At 59.8% G+C, this 19485-nt stretch overlaps 8 protein-coding genes across 8 annotated transcripts; 4 read left to right on the top strand and 4 right to left on the bottom strand.

The window, feature by feature from the left end:
- Positions 1-963: 963 nt before the first annotated feature.
- A1Q1_07646 (uncharacterized protein) lies at positions 964-1556 on the bottom strand (the record flags this gene model as incomplete). The annotated part of the gene is made up of 3 exons (XM_014326658.1): positions 964-1070; positions 1109-1240; positions 1376-1556. The coding sequence occupies 3 exons, from the start codon at positions 1554-1556 to the stop codon at positions 964-966; spliced, it is 420 nt and encodes a 139-aa protein (XP_014182133.1).
- A 1255-nt stretch (positions 1557-2811) lies between these two features.
- On the top strand, positions 2812-6025 carry A1Q1_07645 (chromosome associated protein; the record flags this gene model as incomplete). The annotated part of the gene is made up of 2 exons (XM_014326657.1): positions 2812-3773; positions 3811-6025. The coding sequence occupies 2 exons, from the start codon at positions 2812-2814 to the stop codon at positions 6023-6025; spliced, it is 3177 nt and encodes a 1058-aa protein (XP_014182132.1).
- Positions 6026-6210: 185 nt separating this feature from the next.
- On the bottom strand, positions 6211-7275 carry A1Q1_07644 (uncharacterized protein; the record flags this gene model as incomplete). The annotated part of the gene is made up of 1 exon (XM_014326656.1): positions 6211-7275. The coding sequence occupies one exon, from the start codon at positions 7273-7275 to the stop codon at positions 6211-6213; it is 1065 nt and encodes a 354-aa protein (XP_014182131.1).
- Positions 7276-8199: 924 nt separating this feature from the next.
- Positions 8200-10029, top strand: A1Q1_07643 (D-erythro-sphingosine kinase; the record flags this gene model as incomplete). The annotated part of the gene is made up of 2 exons (XM_014326655.1): positions 8200-8816; positions 8880-10029. 2 exons carry the CDS (start codon positions 8200-8202, stop codon positions 10027-10029), a joined length of 1767 nt encoding a protein of 588 aa, XP_014182130.1.
- Positions 10030-10548: 519 nt separating this feature from the next.
- Positions 10549-12524, bottom strand: A1Q1_07642 (uncharacterized protein; the record flags this gene model as incomplete). Its single annotated transcript, XM_014326654.1, has 5 exons — positions 10549-10716; positions 10778-11218; positions 11275-11688; positions 11727-12091; positions 12230-12524. 5 exons carry the CDS (start codon positions 12522-12524, stop codon positions 10549-10551), a joined length of 1683 nt encoding a protein of 560 aa, XP_014182129.1.
- A 540-nt stretch (positions 12525-13064) lies between these two features.
- Positions 13065-15475, top strand: A1Q1_07641 (uncharacterized protein; the record flags this gene model as incomplete). The annotated part of the gene is made up of 2 exons (XM_014326653.1): positions 13065-13255; positions 13315-15475. 2 exons carry the CDS (start codon positions 13065-13067, stop codon positions 15473-15475), a joined length of 2352 nt encoding a protein of 783 aa, XP_014182128.1.
- A 779-nt stretch (positions 15476-16254) lies between these two features.
- A1Q1_07640 (ribosomal protein S13) lies at positions 16255-16849 on the bottom strand (the record flags this gene model as incomplete). Its single annotated transcript, XM_014326652.1, has 3 exons — positions 16255-16508; positions 16567-16793; positions 16842-16849. The coding sequence occupies 3 exons, from the start codon at positions 16847-16849 to the stop codon at positions 16255-16257; spliced, it is 489 nt and encodes a 162-aa protein (XP_014182127.1).
- A 402-nt stretch (positions 16850-17251) lies between these two features.
- A1Q1_07639 (uncharacterized protein) lies at positions 17252-18417 on the top strand (the record flags this gene model as incomplete). The annotated part of the gene is made up of 2 exons (XM_014326651.1): positions 17252-17254; positions 17713-18417. 2 exons carry the CDS (start codon positions 17252-17254, stop codon positions 18415-18417), a joined length of 708 nt encoding a protein of 235 aa, XP_014182126.1.
- Between the last annotated feature and the right edge of the window lie 1068 nt (positions 18418-19485).

The following is a 19485-nucleotide window of genomic DNA, read 5'->3' as shown; positions in this document are numbered from 1 at the left end:
GTCGATGAATGTAGATGTGGATGTGATGTCTGGTCGCAAGACTAATGTCGCTAAGAATAGCTGTGCGTTTTGATGTAGATCGTTGCTCGCACTTCAGTCGGATATGGATCGATGGGACGATAGGTATCCAGTCGTGTCGCTTGTGTGTGAAGCGAAAGTCAAGACAGAAGAGATTGGGAAATGGGAAAAGATGATGGGGAAGAGAGGATGCAATGTCCCGGAACTGGGTTTGTTCGATGCGCGCGAGGGAGGACTCGCTCGATTGATATGGACGCCTATGGAGGCATTTCATCCGTCGACCTCCGACGTCACAGAGTGGAGGCGTTTCTAGCACGTACTGGCACTTGCTCGAACCTCGCCCATTAGCCACATTACAAAAGTCATCGCCGAGGCTAATGCAACGCACACTAATCCCATTACAAAATGACGTCAGTCCCACCCTTAGTAGGGTGCACTCACGTGCCGGTCCGCACGCCGAAGGTGCCGGACAGCTACGCGACTGTTATATCTTTGTGGGTGCATTCATCTTGCACGACATTCCAGAGGACTCTGGCAGCTGCCGGACGCGTCAAGGCACTATCGCTACGTGGGAACCTCTCGTTTATTTTCGTTTCGCTTCATATCCACACTAGGCCCATCGGAGAATCCAAACTTCTGGTCACCCAGTTCCCTGCTGCTCTCTCCGAGGTCGTCACCGAGGTGTCCGATCGCGTCAGCCAATGGTCTCGAGCCCGCCATGTGGCCGATGCGGAAGATCCCTCCCATATCACATGATGCCATCCCGGGCCCGACCATTCAGTGGCACTCTACGGCTCCACCACCACAGAAGCAACCAGCATCATGCACTGTGCAGCGATGTGATACTTACGGTGCTCCGTCTTTTTTGCCGGTGCCTTTGCCTCGGTGATGAACCGTATGATCATTCATGTTGTTATCTGCTAGCTAATCTATATGCTGTTCGACTTAAAGAGCACCTCCGCCGATGTGCTCAGCGGGGAGCGACTTGAGCTCCTTGATGGTGGCCTTCTCCTCGTCCCAGACCTTGGTCCAGAAGGTGTGGCCCTTGACCTCTGTCTCTGTCAGCGTTGGATTTCTCGGAGTAACTCACGCTCCCAAGCGGCGTTGATGTCCGGAGCGTCGAGGATGAGGATCGAGCCCTCGACACCGTGCTGCTGGTTGGGGTGGGGCTCGCCGGCCTTCTGGGTAGCGTACTTGTCCGAAAGGTAAGGGCGCTCAAGGACTGGGAGTCAGCTGTCGTTTCGCCATAGAAGCCTGCATCCTCTGCCTCAAGCCGTCATCGGCCTTCAGTCCAACTGTGCAGCTGTCCGTATGTCCGACGCCGAGCTTGCTCCTCGGGCAGAGTCACCTCACTCACTGTTTCCGAGGGTGCGGTCCTTGGCGAGGTCCTTGAGGGCGGCCTGACGGTTGGCGTGGCGGGTCTCCTCGTTGTTGATGTAGTCGGGGAGGACCGCGACGTAGAGGGGCATGGAGCGCTTCGAGGAAGTGCTGAAGGCCCTAGTGGCCGAGGAGGAGGAGCGGGCAACACGGGAAAGCATGGTGTACGAGCTGAGAGACAGACAGGATGTGGGTCAACTGGTAAACTGGGACCTGGTTATGTATCTTTTAAAGCGGCAGGCATCGCACGGAAGGCAACGTGCAAAGCCCCGAGAGGTTTAGGACGGGTTGGGGCATTCGTCATAGGTTGTTCCTTGCTTTGATGCACGGCAAGCGAGTGCGCACGTTGTGACCTCGGTGATGGCATGATGGTGGGAACCAAGGTTGCAGGTGTGATGCAGATCGTCAGCGGTTGCGAGCTTCACGACAGCGATCGATGACCGAGGTCTTTTCGGAACGAGCGTTCCTGACTATTGCTTGCTCACTGCCACACTCGTCCACGCTAGAGTCACGTGTTGTCTACCTGACGTTTCCAAATCAGTGAAGCTGTGTCAGGCTGACGCGACGCGTGCGGTTGAGTGTACCGTGCCTGGCCGCTGCTGCTGCCGCTGCCTCCCATCGTGCCGACGTACGTTGTTGACTTTGAGCAGCCCATCCTCCTCATCTCCGTCCATCCCACCGATACCCATCCCGATCACGCACTGCACTTTGCCAAGCGACGCGGTGCTCACTGTTTCATAACTGTACGACGTGTGCCCGGCTGCTAGCCAGGATTCGGCACGATGGTGAGCATTCCTCGCACGCGAGACGCGCTGACGACAGTACATCAAAACAATATCCATCCAGGGCTTTAAGTCGTACCGCGACGAGGTGAAGGTCGACCCATTCTCGTATGTTGGGCAGTAGTAGCAATAGCTGACATGCAGACCGCGCCACAACGTCGTTGTCGGTCGTAATGGAAGTGGAAAGTCGAACTTCTTTGCTGGTGAGCTTCCAGGGCTGTGGGCTAGCTGACATCCAGCCATCCGCTTCGTCCTTTCCGATGCCTACACCAGTTTGACAAGAGAAGAGCGTCAGCGTTTGCTGCACGAGGGATCAAGCACGACGACCACGCTCTCGGCGTTTGTTGAGATCGTTTTCGACAGTAAGCCAGCGTGTGTGAGACATTGCGCTGACATCAGACTCTGACGGGCGGTTCCCGACATCCCTTCCCGAGGTCCACCTGCGACGAACCATTGGTCTGAAGAAGGACGAGTACTCGCTAGACAGGAAGAGTGTGACCAAAGCTGAGGTCATGAACTTCCTCGAGAGCGCAGGCTTCTCTAAGAGCAACCCGTACTACATTGTTCCCCAGGGAAGAGTAAGCTGAACCGATGCGTCTTCCGTAGCTAACGCCAGATCACCTACCTCACGAACATGTCGGACAAGGAGCGATTGAACCTGCTGAAGGAGGTCGCCGGAACCAAGGTCTACGAGCAGAAGCGCGCCGAGTCCGTTCGCATCATGGAAGAGACGGATGGGAAGCGCGCCAAAATCAATGACCTGCTCGACACTATCGAAGAGCGTCTCGAGGAACTGGAGGGCGAGAAGGACGAGCTCAAGCAGTACCAGGAGAGTGACCGCGACAGGCGCTGCCTTGAGTACGCTCTGTTCAATCAGGAGCTGAAGGAAGTCACCGACAAGCTGGAGCAGATCGAGGATGAGCGCAGCAACGATGTGCACGACAGCAATGAGCGCCGAAAGGAGTTCAACGATCTCGAAAACAAGATCCAGCGGGTGGAGGAGAAGCTGACGGAATCGAAGCACTCTCTCGCCACGACCCAGATCTCCCACAAGCAGGATGAGGCGGAGCGCGCTGACCTCGTGCGAAACAAGGCCGAGGTGGAGTGTGTGATCGCCGACTTTGAGCAGGCTGGCGAGAACAACGAGACGCGCCGCCTGGAACTTGCCGAGCAGCTCGATAACATCGACAAGCGAGTCGCCAAGGCTTCCGAGGACTTCATGGGCGTCAGCGTCCAGTACGAGACCAACCTCGCTCTGGAGCGCCAGGAGAAGGAGAAGCTGGAGACGACGCAGTCGAAGGTCCAGGTTCTGTTCGCCAAGCAGGGTCGTGCCCGCCAGTTCGCCTCCCAGGCCGATCGTGACCAGTTCCTGAACAAGCAGATCCAAAGCCTGCAGGCGTTCGAGCAGCAGCAGCAGAAGACGATTGCCGACCTCCAGCGCGATGTAGCCAACGCCAAGGCCAGTCTGGACGAGATCTCCAAGCGCGCCCAGGACCAGCTCCAGGGAGAGGAGGAGAGGCGTGAGCATCTGAAGCAGATGAGCGAGGAGGCTGCCAAGCTCAAGGTAGAGCTCGACGGTATGCAGGAGAAGAGAAAGTGAGTTCCTTGACGCACCCGCAGACCTGACCCGCAGGGAACTCTGGCGCGAGGACGGAAAGCTGTCTCAGTCGGCGCACAATGCGAAGGGCGAGCTCGAGACGGCTGAGCGCTCGCTGCAGAGCATGATGGACAAGGACACGGCGATGGGTCTGCGTTCCGTTAAGGCTATCACGAAGCGACTCAACCTGCAGGGTGTCTATGGACCGCTGTACGAGCTGTTCGATGTCTCGGACAAGTACAAGACGGCTGTTGAGACTGCCGCTGGCGGAAGCTTATTCCACGTTGTCGTCGACACTGATGAGACGGCCGCCACGCTCATCAAGATCATGAACCAGGACAAGTCTGGACGCGTCACCTTCATGCCCCTGAACCGTCTCAAGAGCAGCAACGTGCAGTACCCGAAATCCAACGACGCAGTCCCGATGATCCAGAAGCTGCGCTTTGACCGCATGTACACGATGGCGTTTGAGCAGGTGTTCGGCCGCACCATCATCTGTGACGACCTCACCGTCGCCGCCCAATACACCCGTTCTCACGCCCTGAACGCCGTCACCGACGAGGGCGACCGCGTTGACCGCAAGGGTGCCCTCACGGGTGGTTACCACGACGTCCGCCGATCGCGCCTCGACGCTGTGCGCAAGGTCAAGCATTGGCAGAAGTCTTACGAGACGGTCGCCGATCGTCACAAGGAGGTCAAGGAGAGCCTGATCACGCTCGAGCAGGAGATTTCCCAGGCCATGGGTAAGATCCAGAAGTTTGAAGCTCGACGAAAGGCGATTCTGGACGACCGCTCCAACCAGGCGCGCCAAGCCAACTGGACTCAGCGCGAGGAGGAGACCGCCCGCCAGCGTGTCACTCGCCTCGAGGGAACGCTCAGCGATGCTGAGGCTCAGCTTCGTGGTGCGGCGACGCAGCGGACTGCCTTACAGGATGAGCTCAAGACGCCGCTACAGCAGCAGCTCTCGCCGCAGGAGGTGCAAGAACTTGAGGTTTTGTCGCAGCAGGCCGAAGCGCTGAAGGAGTCCCTCCTGCAGGCGGCCAACGCTCGTCAGGCGAGCTGGGCTGATCGCGGTCAGCTCGAGATTGAGCTGACGGAGAACCTCCGCCGAAGGCGAGAGGAGATCCGCAGCAAGCTTGACGACCTGGAGGGAGCCGCTGGCGCTGGTGTTCTGCAGTCTGGCGAGGTCGAGCTGCGCAAGTCTGAGCTTAGCACGATCAACCGCTCGATCGCCGAGCTTGACAAGCGATTGAACTCGACCGAGAAGGAGATTGAGAAGGTGCAGAGCGAGATCAACGACCTCTCGATCAAGCTCGAGGACCTGCAGGCGCGCCAGATGGACAGCACGCGCGCGATCGTGCGCGCTCAGAAGAGCGCCGAGCGCTACCTTGCCAAGCGCCAGATGCTCGTGAACCGCCGGGACGAGTGCAACACACAGATCCGTGACCTCGGAGTGCTTCCGGAGGAGGCGTTCTCCAAGTACCGTGACGCTCCGCCGGCCAAGATCCTGAAGAAGCTGAACAAAGTGACTGAGACGCTGAAGCAGTTTGTGCACGTCAACAAGAAGGCGTTTGAGCAGTACCAGAGCTTCACGAAGCAGCGCGATGAGCTGCTGCAGCGCCGCGAGGAGATGGACGAGTCGGCGCAGTCGATCAAGGAGCTGATCGAGACGCTGGACCAGCGCAAGGACGAGGCGATCGAGCGGACATTCAAGCAGGTGTCGGCGTACTTTGAGGACGTGTTCGAGCAGCTCGTGCCGGCGGGCAAGGGCCAGCTCATCATGCAGAAGAAGCAGGATGGCGGCGCGGCCTTTGACGAGACGCTCGACTCGACGGCCGAGGGCGGCGAGAAGAGCGAGATTGACAACTACACTGGTGTATCGATCCGCGTCTCGTTCAACTCGAAGCAGGACGAGGGCCTGCTCATCCAGCAGTTGTCCGGAGGGCAGAAGTCGCTCGTCGCACTCGCGACCGTGTTCGCGATCCAAAAGTGCGACCCGGCTCCGTTCTACCTGTTCGACGAGATTGATGCCAACCTCGACCCGCAGTACCGCACGGCGGTCGCGAACATGATCCACCAGCTGAGCGACAGCGCGCAGTTCATCACGACGACGTTCCGCCCCGAGATGCTCCAGTTTGCGGACAAGTTCTATGGCGTCTTCTTCGACAAGCAGAAGGTGTCGGACATCAAGACCATCTCGCAGGAGGAGGCGTACCAGTTCATCGAGACGGCGGCGGAGCTGCGCCAATAAGCCGCGGCCGAAGGCCGAGGCGTAGTTGGCTGAGGCTGCAGTAGGCTGCAGTGAAGCTGCCTGAGGGCGCCGTCACGGCGTCAGTGTGGAAAGGATCAGTCCAGCGCCAGTCTTGGAAAGCGTCTTCTTGGGCCCTGTAGAAATAATACATGTTGTACGACGCGCGATGCAGCTATGGAATCTAATCAGAGACAGCGGGGCCACAGTCCCTCGCCCACGACGTCGGCCATGCCGCCCTGAGTGAGCACGCTCCGGAGCCAGTCGCAGATATCCTCGACGTGCACGGCGGCAAGACGAATGATACCCCCATGTTCATCGAGCACGCTCCAGCTCCAGATCAACCCGGGGGGACGGGGGATCTGAAACTGGCTCTCGTTATCCGCAATCGCGTCGAGGAGCTTTCTCGTCTTGGCCATCGTGGGGCCATACACGAGCACGGTCGCGTAGACGTGATAAGGCAGCAGGCGGTCTTTGATAGAATTGCCGGGCTGGTCCTGGAGCACCATCCTCTCCCTCGCCACGACCTTGTCGCCAATGACGACCTCGTTAATGGACGCATAGTAGTCCATGGCCCACCACTCGTCCGCCTCAGTCGGCACGTGGACGTAGTCCTTGACGTGGATCTTGTCCTTCAGGACGGGGGCGGGCTCGAAGCGCCCTCGGCCCGAGTTGACCCAGTCTAGCACGAGACAGGATGCGCCGGGGGAGAGGACGAAGCGCTGGGACTGGATGTAGCGCGAGTCCTTGAAGGGGGAGATGGAGTCGGGGAGGAGGAAGACGGTCGACCCCGGGGCGACTTTGACGAGCATGCGTTGGCGACTCGTCGGGGCCTCGGGCTCGTCAACCCTCAAATCGGCAGGATACCGGCCCCCAGTGTAAGTGTTCAGCGGGCGCGCCTCGTCCCCCTCCAGCTTCCCCACCGTCTCGGGGGAGTGGTGGATCGAATGCAGCAAATGACTTTGAGGCCGCCGGATCCCGGGCTGGTGCCGGAACACTTTCGTCGAGCCTTGTGTCAGGAGCACGAGCACGCCGTCCACGTCCACGTCGAGGTGGATGTGGTCCCCCGCCACGAGGCCGCCGCCGTACGCGATCATGTAGGCTAGGCGCACGCCGACGGCGTGTGGGCTGAGCAGTTTGAGAGGGTACGAGGCCTGGGTCGTCGTGAATACGCCGTCTTTCAGACTGAGAATGCCCGAGCCGGGGTCGAGTTTGGGTTTCTTCAGCGCGGCGGGGACGTCGCTGTGCCCCATCACGGGAGACGAGTCGATCGCCATGCTGCTTGTCTGTTGTCGCTCTGCTGCCTAGTCCTAGTGTCAGTCTTCAAACTCCTTTGCCATGCTCGTGGTGAGTGCTCCTGTACGAACCCTCCAGTTAATCTTCTATCTGCCAACCGATCGTCCGATATCTCTTCTCCTCGGTATCGCTACGGCCGATCGCTGTCGTTACGTGAGCCCGCTCGTTGCTCGTCGCTCGTAAGCCGTAAGTCGTGAGTGTGTGCGTGTATGTGTAAAGTTGGTAGACGTGAGTGTCTCCCCTCCGTCTCGTTTGTACCCTGCACACGATCGGAGAATGCACCACCGGTCCAGACTGTTGATTGCAGCAGTGAATGCTGGATATAGCCCACCCCCACCCACCGATGTCATTTGTCTCTCACGGTGGCGTCGGAAGTTTGATAAGCCCTCGAGTCTTTATTCGACCTGCCGTTCTTGGCACCTCAGACAGTCCCGTGACATTCAGAGCGGAGAATGCTGCGTGGCCGTGTCTGGACGCGGCATGCTGCGCGTGGGTGTGTGGTGTCCGCGGTGTGGCTGCGGAGGGTCGCATCCGACGCGCCGACGACGGTGGGCTACTTGACAAACGGGACCTAATTTCCTAATGCTGGGACGACGCGCGGTCTAATGGATGATTGGGACGCGGCACGGCGCCCGGGGCGACACCCAAGGTCTCAGCCCAGGTACACGTGCCTGCGCAGCTCTCGCAATATCAACTCGCCCTGAACGACCGCGCTTCGTACCGGTTGGGTCAACCCAAGGCAGCCCGGCCTGGGCGTGTCCAATGTTCGCCGGATGAGGGAAGACACCCTTCTCTCCCATCGCTGACGAGCTTGTTTTTCTGGAGCCAGTTCACGAGCAGCCCCATCTCACATCCTCCCCATTCACGCCAGCCAAGCCAAAATGAAGCAGGACCTCCCCGTCGTGCTCGAGCACGGCAAGCGCGGCCTGCTCTCCATCGACGACGGACGGCTCGACCTCCTCCAGCTCTCGAGCGATGGTAACCGTGAGCCTAAGCTTCCAGGCTGCGCGCCTCTAACCCCCTCAGCGCCGAAACGGCTCATGTCGTCGCCACTCCGTCTCGTCCTCCTCGCCAAGCTCGGGACGGCGCCTGCGTCTGCGACCTCGGCCTCTGGAGCTGCCGTCAGCAGCTCGGCCTCTGCCAGCTCGGGCGGGGCGGGGGGGAAGACGAGACTCGACCTCCACGCGCTCGTGCAGAAGGGCGCCAAGAGCCATGCCCTCCACCTGACCAAGATTCACGTCCTCGTCGAGGCGTCGCATGCGTCCGACGCCGAGGCTTGGTGCGCCGAGCTCATGGCCGCGGCCTACCCTGTGACGGCACCTTGTCGTCGTGTCCTGCTCCTCCTCAACCCAGTCGGAGGAAAGGGCAAGGCGAAGCAGCTCGTCGCCAAGGAGGTCGTGCCCGTGCTCGAGGCGGCGGGGTGCAGGGTCGACCTGAAGGAAACGACGCATAGGAATCACGCCGAGGAGATTTGCGCGACCATTCCGCTGGACTATGAGTGAGTAGAGCTGCCACAGGCAGCTCCAGTTGGTCTCTCGGGCGATGTCAACTGACACTACAGTGTTATCGCTACTGCCTCTGGCGACGGTATTATTTACGAAGTGCTGAACGGCCTCGGTTCCCGCCCCGATGCTCGGCGTGCGCTGCGTATTCCTATCGCGCCGATCCCAACAGGTTCCGCCAACGCGTGCAACATCAACCTCATGGGAATCAAGGACACGTTCAACCTGCCCCTCGCGGCTCTGAACGCCATCAAGGGCCAGCCGATGACGGTTGACCTCTGCTCGATCCTTCTTCTGCCGGAAAACAAGCGGCGCCTGTCGTTCCTGTCGCAGGCGACGGGCCTCATGGTGGACGTGGACATTGGCACCGAGAACCTGCGGTGGATGGGCGACGCGCGGTTCATGTACGGCTTCATGCGGGGGATCGCGGCCAACAAGGGCGCCAAGATGAAGATGGTGCTCGACATTGTGGAGAAGGACAAGGCCACGATGGACAGGGAGGCGCGGGACGACGTGCAGCGCGCCCTTGGCAAGGTGTACGGCGGCGGCACGGATCCGCTCGACCTCCTCCGCGGTGTGCAGGCCAAGACGCCCAAGCCCGAGCCTGCAGTCAGCGAGGGGCCGAACGGCACGGCCGTCAACGGGAGCAGTAATGGCGACGCGCAGCCCGCCGGCACAGCAGCCGAGGAGGACGACGGCCCCCTCCCCGCCGCCAAGCCGCTGCAGCCCACCGAGTCCTGGCTCACGATAGACGCGACACACCACCACGCCCGCGGTAGCAAGGGCTTCACGAACACGTGGGAGTCAGGCCAGGCCGCGCTGTACATGTACGCGGGCCTGATGCCGTACGTGGCGCGCGACCTGAACCAGTGGCCCGTGATCATCCCCGGCTCCGGCGTTATGGACGTCGTAGTGCAGCGCGTGGTGGCGCGAACCACGCTGATCAACGGCATCGGCGGGGCAGAGGTCGGTAAGCCGTTCTACCAGGACTCGCAGCTGTATCTCAAAGTTCGGGGTTACACGTGCAAGAATCTGGACAAGAAGCACCAGCCCCAGTTCACGATTGACGGCGAGGCGTTTGACTGGGACGAATTCCATGTCGAGGTGCTGCCGCGCGCGGGGACTGTCGCGTCGCTCGATGGCCGGCTGTATGTGAGCGACTTCTTCAAGACCCCGGCACCGGCCAAGAAGAGCGTCAATGGATCATGACACGTGAGGCCTGGAGAGCCCTACGAGTGCGGAGAATGCGATGGAGGAGATGCAGGAGACGGAGCACGAGGACAAGCAAAGGGTTCCATACCACCAGGCCTCATTCCGAAACCGTATACCTGGCGCAGCGAGAATCTCGTCGACTACGCCCGCCCCCTCGCCATCATGCTCACGAGCGCGTTTGCGACGTTTATCATGCTGTATTTTTAGTCGATCAGGCTGTTTATGTGCGTCTCGTTGGCCGCAGGCGGGGGTAAGCCCTGGCCTCGATAGCGGGCAGGCTGTCGCCTGCCGTCTGGCTGGCTGAGGCAGTTTAATATTTCTATTGTTCACACAATGACGATGAATCATATGTTTATCTTGGCCCGTTCTCCTCGTGCTGTCAATGAAGTGGAATGAAAGGGGTATTCATGCAAGAGGGTGATCTAGATGGCAAATGTAGAAATACAATGGAGAGCGTCGAGCCCGTTTTTGAATGTTTTGGAATTCTCGTGTAGTATAGAGGCAGCTGCGTGACGACTACGCGCACACCTTGTGCGACACCTCGCCCTTGAGCGTCTTGACGATCGTGATGCCCGTGCTCAACAGCAGGACGATGCTGCCAAACGTCGCGCACAGCACGGCGGGGAGTTTCTGGCGCGACGACCACGAGCCCTTCGTGAGGGAGTAGTATGCGATGGCGGGGAACTGGGTGTCAGCTAAGTCGGCCCCTCTGCAGCTTGTCCTCTGCTCTGTTCTCGGCACTCACGATAAACGCCAGCGCCGTGGCGGACAGACCGCCCGCAATCTCAAGCACGACGCCGAGGTCGCACGTCATGAGACTGATCAGCATGGCGCCAAAGACAATGCCGCTCGTCACGGCCACATGCCGGGTCTGCGAGAAGGGCCGGCCCTTGTAGAACGCATCCTCGATGACTTCGCGGCAGACGTAGTTCTCGAGCGGGATCGTGGTGCTCATGTTGGCGCCGAAACAGAAACGCGCAATGTTGATGACCCAGTCGTCGGCGGCAAAGTTGTTCAGAATGTTGCCCTCCGTCTTGTCCGTGAACACGAGGTAGCCCGTGATGGAGAGCAGGAGGCAGCAGATCAGCGACATGGACGTCGACGCGTGCGTCACTTGGTTGAAGCGGTCGAGCGTCGGCACGTCGATCGACTGGTAGATGAACATTGTGTTGTGGTGGCAGACGAACTGGGGTTAGCTCGGGCGAGAACGGTCTACAGCTGAGAGAAGCTGGTGGAACTCACGGCAAAGGAGATCACGCCGATGGCCTCGAAGACGCCGGGGCGGACGACGGAGAAGGCATGTGTCGGGTCACCGCGTAGGCTGCGGTCGACCCCGACACTCCGGAACACGACGCTGAACACGATGACGCCCATGCTGATGAGCGCAAAGGAGCTGCTCTTGGACAGCTTGACAATGTCCCTGTGCAGCGACAGAGGGAACGCCACGGCCACAGTGCACAGCACAATGATAAAGTTGCGGTTCACGAGCCAGGAGAACCAGTCGCTGTCCGCGAGGAAAGGAAACACGAAGCGGAGGACGGCCGGAATCGTGTCTCCGATGATCACATTGAAGGCGCACATGCCGCCGAACGCAAAGGCAAACTGGAAGAACGAGACCGCATTCGCGCCCCACCGCCCGAAGCAGTGGTACATGACCTGCGGGTTAGCTTGCAAGTCGAATCAAGTCAGCTCACATCAATGTACGACTCCCGCCCGCTCAACTTTGCGTTCACGACCACGAGCCGGATCGTCCAGTCCGTCACCACTGCCAACACTATCAGCAGCGTGATGCCCGTCACGAAGCCGGCCTGCTTGATCGCATAGGGCAGGCCGATGATGCCCGCGCCGAGGATCGAGTTGGCCATCTGATCGTCAGCTGTAGACGACAAGGAGCAGCTTACATTGGCTATTCCGTCCATGAGCGTTCCGCGGGCTGACGCCGGGCCGTCCGCGAACACGGCGTCCTCCTCTTCCCTCGTTATCCGGTCCTCGGCCGAGAGCAGGGGAATGTCCGGTCCATGGTGGTCCTCGTCGTCTAACCGGTCGTGCTCGTCGGGTGCTTTAAACACTGTTGTCAGTAAGAGCATGTGACGTGGACGGCGGGCACCGCTGCCGGTTGCCGGGTGCTGTGCAGGTTGTGCTGTGCCTGAGTTTCGCTGCGGCGGCTGGACATGCCGGGAGAGCGTTTCAAACTTACGGATGTGGTCGTGTCCGTTTACGCCCGGCGTGGAGGCTGACGAGCCAGCGCCAGACTCGAGATCGACGTCCGCCGACTGCGTCGAGTGTGTTCTTGACAGGGCTATCGCTCCGAGGTGGGGGCTCTCGCGGCGTGATCCGGCCCGGCTCGAGCGGCCCGTACCTGGTCTTGAGGGCTTCTTCGGATACGCAGCGGCGGGACGGACACCGGGACTGATTGTGCTGAGATGCGGGGGCAGGGGGTCTGAGGAGAGGTAAGCCGCTGCCCGTGTTGGGGGAGTGGTGTCTGACGACATGGAGGGAAGGAGTGGCGGGGGTCGGAGGGTGGAAAGATGAGGTACAGTCACGAGGCAAGATCTCGTGTGGTGGTGGTGGATCGATAATCTCTCGACTATCATGCTGGCATGGCGTGTCCTGAGTTGCGCAGGCAGGGGCGGCGGGTTGATGGACCCAAACGCGGGGCCTCCGCCCAGGGACATAGGGCAGGGATGCGTGGCGTTGGATATCGACCACTGACTACCACCGCGTGCAGCGCCCGAGCGCGCGGGTTCCATACAATTGAACTGATCTCGATCCCGTCCGCGCGTCAACTTTCATTGTTCCGTCCATCCTCCTCCTCTTCCATCCGTCACACTCTTACACTCGTCATCCACTCTCTTCCTCATACTACCGAGTCCTTCTTTTCACGACAGACAGCGCTCTCCGCGTTCCTTTTTTACGCCTTTTCTCTCTCTTGTACATTACGACTTTTGTGGCTTCCTAACCACATCTCGATCACTTACCCTACGGCCACGACCCTCTTCACCTAATTTCAGCACCTCTGTCCCTCGCCTGTCATGTCTCAACCGCCCACGATAGAGACGTCGGGGGTCAAGAACGACCGCTTTGAGGCTGAGCTCAGCCGCCTCGATGCTCCCGAGCCGCCCAAGGAGGACAATGTGCACTTCTGTCTGCTTGCAGAGTTCGACATTGATGCAGGTGCTACGTTGTCACACCAGTACCCTTACCCGACCGGGACGGATGAGCAGTGAGTATGGAACTAGTCCGAGGCTTGCGTGTGTTCACGGACAACGCTAACGGATGCAGTGTGTTGGCTGAGCTAATGCTTCCCGATGGTGCGCATATGCGAGGAGAAGACTGGACCGTGTTCTACCTCGGCCAGTCACCGCAGAGCTCAGTCGCTCCGATGCTGACACACGAGTCGGACACGGTCGACAAGGCGCGGCTGGCGAACAAGCGGGCGAGCATGTTCCCGTCAAACGAGCGACCGCGGAGAGGAGCACCTGGTGGAGGGCTGCTGTATGTCCTGAACTGTGTGCGCATGAAGGAAGACAAGACGGTGCGTCGTGGTGCGATGGTGAAGGCGCTCGCAATCGCAACACCACACCCGTACATTGGCATTTTCAAGCCGCTCCTCCTGCTCGCCCTGGAAGAGTACTTCAAGAACCCTAGCTTTGACATTCTGGCGCGGCTATACGACTCGGCGAATAACATCTCCCTGGTCGGCATGCCCAAGCTCACTCGCTCCGAGCTGATCCTCCTCCGCCAAACGGACCGTAAGGACCTGCTCGAGACGCGGTTCCTCGAGGCGAAGGAGGCGGCGAGCGCGCTCTCGGCGATTGACGACGCCTCGACGCACGAAGGCTCGACCGGCGATCATGAGCGTAAAGGAAGCGTGAGCAGCTCTGTCCGACCGCCGATCGGCCGCAAGGGTTCGTCGGCCTCGAGCTCGTACCCTGGCGGCGGCAGTGATCTCCTGCCGGCAGACAAGCGCCGTGGGCTGCCGCGGGACACGCACTTCTTCGAAACCGAGGCGCGTTTCAGGCAGATCACGGTGCCAATCCGCGTCCCGATGACTGTGTTCGACGAGGATGTTGGCGACTACACGATCATCGAGCTCGTGCAGACGTTCGGGCAGAACGTGACGACGTTCCCCGGCCCCTACTTCCCATGGCTGCACACGAACGGCGCGCACACGCACCCGATCATGCTCATCTTCAACGCGATCCTGTGCCACAAGCGTGTGATGTTCCTCGGCCATGGCCTGCCTGCGAACCACGTCGCGCGCATGGTCCTTGCCGCTTGCGCCATGGTGACGGGCAGCGGACAGATTTTGCGAGGCGTCACTGAGACGGCGTTCCCCTACACGAATCTGGCCAGTCTCGAGGTTTTGGAGCAGTTTGACGGCTTTGTGGCGGGCACATGCAACCCGCGGTTCGAGGAGCTGCCGCAGACGTGGGACGTGCTGTGCAACCTCGAGACGGGCAAGGTGACTGTGTCGAAGGAGCTGCGCGGCCTGGGCGGTGACGACAGTATTCCGTCCACGCTCTCGCGCGGCGAGACGCAAGACGTCATGAACAGCAAGCAGTTGCAGAGCTTGACAAAGGACTGCATCGACAACCAGTTCATGGAGGAGATCATGTCTGCGACGACGCAGCATTACGGCGAGGGACACATCCGCACGCGCTTCACGGACTACATCTCGCGCTTCGTCCGTCTCGCGGCGTACCAGGAATACGTGATTTTCGGAAGCACTAACGTGGGCTGGATCTACCAGCCGTTCCGGGAAGGTCAGCTCGGGAGCGGCATCGTCTTTATCGACGACGCACTGCGGCAGCGCGAGCTGAAGGAGAACCACTACCGGATCGACGCGTGGCGGCGGACCAAGTCGTACCGCCTCGCGCAAAAGGACTGGGTGCGGGAGGAGCAGACGGCGGCGATCCGGGGCTTCGACGCGCTGCACAACGTGAAGCGGCTGCGTATGACGCGCACGATGACGTCGCAAGAAGCGGGGCTCATCTTCTCGACATTCGTGCGAGGTATCAGGACGTACGACCAGGTCGTCGAGCTCCTGACCTACCTGCCGATGCACTTTGGCGGGCTGATCCCGATCGCGAACGGGCTCTTCCACCCGATCAGCAAGATCCGCGCCGACGCCCTCGAGCTCCTCTGCATCATCCAGCAGTACCCTGTCGGCATCCAGGCGCTGCAGGGGCTGAACTACTTCCACCGCAAGACGTTCATCGAGCTCCTCGAGCGGCGCGAGGCGCAGCGCGCACTCAACCGCCGTCTCACAGAGGAGAGGAAGGTCCAGGAGGAGGCGAGGGATAATGCGGCCGCGTCCCCGCCTGCGCCCGCGCCCACCGCCAACAGGCTCGAGATCCGTACCGAGGACAACGGCACCGTGCGCAGGGGCGAGCTGCAGGCCGCGCTTAACAAGGCGGCGGCGGCGGCGCAGGCGGCGTGAGCTAGCGCTAGCGAGCGCAGCGAGCTTGGCGCAGAGTGTGGCGAGCGGCCCGCACTCGACCATCCCAGCGAGCACAGCGAGCACAGCGAGCACTTCTTGGCCGCATGGTTGTGCGCAAGGAGCATAGTCTTCTCGCCATACCCAGTCCCGGATAGAAAGAAATCTGTACATCTCCTCAAACTTCCTACACCCACAACAAGTAGCGATACGAACAACACATACATGGTCTTTCAACTTTTACACGATTTGGCAGAATATACAGATAGATTGTAGTCGTTCTTGGCTTTTATAATGGTTGGCTCCTTTGCTTTCGAGGTTTTTGGTTTCTTATGAATTACGCCTAGCGGTTTCTTATGAATTACGCCTAGCTTATAGCTCTTTGTGGTGCTGGCCAGCGTGCAGAGCGTGCAGAGCGTGCAGATGTGGTCATCTGCCGACTGACGACTGACAGGTGCCACCGACCGATGCCTGCCGAGTCCTGAGCACTGATGCCACTCTCGTTCCTTGCGCCCACACACAGCCAAATTTGGCAGCAACTCGCTTCAGTCAAAAGTCATGCCATAGTCATGCAACAGGCAGCCCGTACACAGCAAATTCATAGGAGCAGCTACTCTAGGATACACAACATCGTCAGTAACCTGTGGGTTAGAAAACGCACATAGCGACCGAGGCGTGAAAGCTACTCGGCGCCGTCCTGAGCGGCCCAGCAGCGCCGGAACCGCCAGATTGGATTGGTGTATATCCAGAATACATGCGCGCGCTTGTTGCGGAGAAGGTGCTTAGGCGACGAGGGTCGAGGCAGTGGCGGCCTCGTACTTGAAGGTAGGAGGGAGCTGCTGCTTCTTGATGTAGTAGCGGGCAAGACGGTGAATACGCGACTCGATGAGAATCATGCGGAACTTGGCGTCCTTGTCACCGCGGTTGCGCTCGAGGTGCTTGCGGACCGAGACGGCCTTCTTGACGAGGTGGTAGAGGTCCTCGGGGATGGTGGGGGCAAGGCCTGGACTGTCAGCTATCGTCCCGACAAGAAAAGCTGAAGAGAACACAGCGCAATTTCTGTCCCGCAGTCTCCGCACACCCTCTCTACTCACCGTTGGTCTTAAGGATACGGAGGATCTTGTTGCCGGTGACGGTCTTGACCTGGGGGATACCCTGCGAGTCACGGAGGACAACACCGATCTGCGAGGGGGAGAGACCGCGACGGGCGAGCTTGAAGATCTGGTCGGCGACCTCCTCGGGGGTGGTCTTGAGCCACGAGGGGGGAGCGCGCGAGTAGGGGAGCGCGGAGGCGGAGATGCCCTTGCCCTTGGAGTACATGCTGCATTGTCAGTTCCACGGCTCCTCATCGTGAAAGAGCATGACTTACCGGCCCATTTTGCTGGTGTTTTTTGGGGGTTTTTGGTGGGAGAAGAGTTGAAGGATGGAAGGAGAAGAACAACACCAAGTCTGGACGTAAAGACTGCACGGAGCGGGTGCGTGTTGTAAACGGGGGCGAGGAAGGCAGTGACCAGCAGGTCACGTGGTTGGGACAGTTTGGCCAGGCTCTGGCTAGTCTCTGTCTGGGCTGACACGTGCACTTGCGCCCTACTCAGGTACTAACTCCGAAAATGCCGACTTTGACGAGTACTTTTCTGCCACTCCCAAAAACGCCGCTGCAGTTCTGGCACTGGCGCCCCCCTCTCGCCTGCCAGATCGATTGACCCAACCGCTTCGACCTAGTATCCGTCAAAAAAGTTCGTCGACCGACGTAGGAGATCGCCGAGCACCCTATCCATCATGGTGCGTACCGCCAGCGACGACGACAACGACCACGACCCGCGAAATCGAAACACACAGATCGAAAGATGGACGGACGGGCGAGGAATCGGAGAGTGAAGTCGGAGGGGAGAAATTTGTGGGACGAGGTTGTGATCACGCCGAGTCCTGCTGAGCGCGCTGTGAAGCGTTCTGAGGCGTCTATCTGGCGTTGATGAGCGTGGAGCGGGCTTCTGGATCTCTTTGTGTGATGTGCGCGGAAGGCAGAAGTGCAGTGCAGCCAACTTGAACAAGTTGTTTAGTCCTGTCGAAGAATCGCCCTGATCACTTTGTTGTCTATCGCGCCCGTGTGCGCGAAGTCTTCTACGGCGAATTCTGGATATCGAGTCGACATCTGTGTGTTTCGCCGACAGTTCGCGAGGGAACGGATCGTTGTCGTCCGAGCAGTGAAGTAGGAAGGTCTTGTGCTAACTCTGTCGCAGAAGCTTAACGTCGCCAACCCGGCCACTGGTGCCCAGAAGTCCTTCGAGATCGAGGATGAGCGCAAGGCTCGTATCTTCTACGACCTCCGCATGTCGCAGGAGGTCGCCGCCGACAACCTCGGCGACGAGTGGAAGGGCTACGTCCTCCGCATCACCGGTGGAAACGACAAGCAGGGTTTCCCCATGAAGCAGGGTGTCCTCCTTAACCACCGTACCCGCCTTCTCCTTTCGGACGGCCACTCGTGCTACCGCCCCCGCCGTTCCGGTGAGCGCAAGCGCAAGTCGGTCCGTGGCTGCATCGTCGGCTCCGACATCCAGGCCCTCTCCGTTGTTGTCGTCAAGCAGGGCGAGAACGACATCCCCGGCCTCACCGACGTCGTTGTCCCCAAGCGTCTCGGCCCCAAGCGTGCTACCCGCATCCGCCGCTTCTTCAACCTCTCCAAGGAGGACGACGTCCGCCAGTACGTTGTTCGCCGTGAGGTTACCACCAAGGCCGGCAAGACCTACACCAAGGCCCCCAAGATCCAGCGCCTTGTCACCCCCCAGCGCCTCCAGCGCAAGCGTCACCTCCGCTCGCTCAAGAAGCGCCGCGCCGAGGCCCAGAAGGAGGTCAAGGCCGAGTACGACCAGGCCCTCGCCAAGTTCCACGCCGAGAAGTCTGCCTCCAAGGCTGCCCACAAGGCCGCCCACTCTACCAAGGCCTAATTTCGTGTTGGTCATGGCGGGGTTTCGGTAGGGTTGTTGTGCTCAGGTATCTTCCACCCATGTATAGCATGCGATTTAAGGCTCGGGAATAAACGTCGCACGACAACTGATGCAGCCAGCGGCCTCTAGACGGCGAGCCTGATTGACCTGTACTGATTCTGTAAACAAAGCTGCGCGCAGGTGTGTCCACCCAGCCAGTGTCCATCCACGCGCCGATCAACGGCCAGCGATCCAGCGATTCTGTGCCAGCTGTGCCTCCACGGATCAACGATCGCCTGACGGGCCAGAGTTTGGACGGAGGTAAATTTGAAGCGCGGTCCAGGAACGGCTGGGCGGAGAGCACGTGACACTTCCCGTCTGACTTCGTGCCGTTATCGCCAAATCTAATCTAGACGACTTCTGAAGGAGTCGGATGGCTCGTGCTGTGGCCTCGAGGGAAGAACGATGATGTAGCGAATCCCGGTTCCCGGACACACAGCTGCTGCGCGCGAACTTTGCGTCAGCACAGCGTGGAATCCATCAACGCTGTGGGGTTGAGGCTGGGGAGCACAGCTGGGTCGTGCTGGGTCGTGCTGGGGCCAGAGCCCCTCCAGCCGCTGAGCACTGGCGTGATGCGCATCGTACATGCCAAGGACGTCTTGAAGCAACGTTCGAATGGGACGAGCTCAAAAGGAGGATTGTTTAGGTTGCGATTGGTTTGTGAACAGCAGAGCACTGAATACTCAGGAGGCGTGGTCAACCTCCACCCACTGCCGGCGGTTGTGTCGAGATATGACGTCGTTGGTCCCCCCAGATTCCAAGACAACATCACCCCCTGTTCATACCAGAGCCCATGCATCCACTTCTTCCCCAGTTCTTCTCCACTACACCAGTGCGATTCGCAAACGTTTCAGACATACGCTCAGTCCCCTCACCCTTGCCGCGAGCACACACCGCCTGCCGAGCAACACACAGAGAGTACAGAGCGTAGATGAGCTTTGGGCTATTTTGGACATTTCAGAAAAGTCTGACTGCCCGAAGTCTGCGTAACCCCACCCTTAGAGAGCCGAGCCGCCCGGTCCTGCCCAG

Source organism: Trichosporon asahii (assembly GCF_000293215.1).
Source record: "Trichosporon asahii var. asahii CBS 2479 unplaced genomic scaffold scaffold00017, whole genome shotgun sequence".
In the NCBI taxonomy this organism is placed as follows: domain Eukaryota; kingdom Fungi; phylum Basidiomycota; class Tremellomycetes; order Trichosporonales; family Trichosporonaceae; genus Trichosporon; species Trichosporon asahii.
The sequence above is the reverse complement of the archived record's forward strand: the minus strand, read 5'-3'. Positions and strand labels throughout refer to the sequence as shown.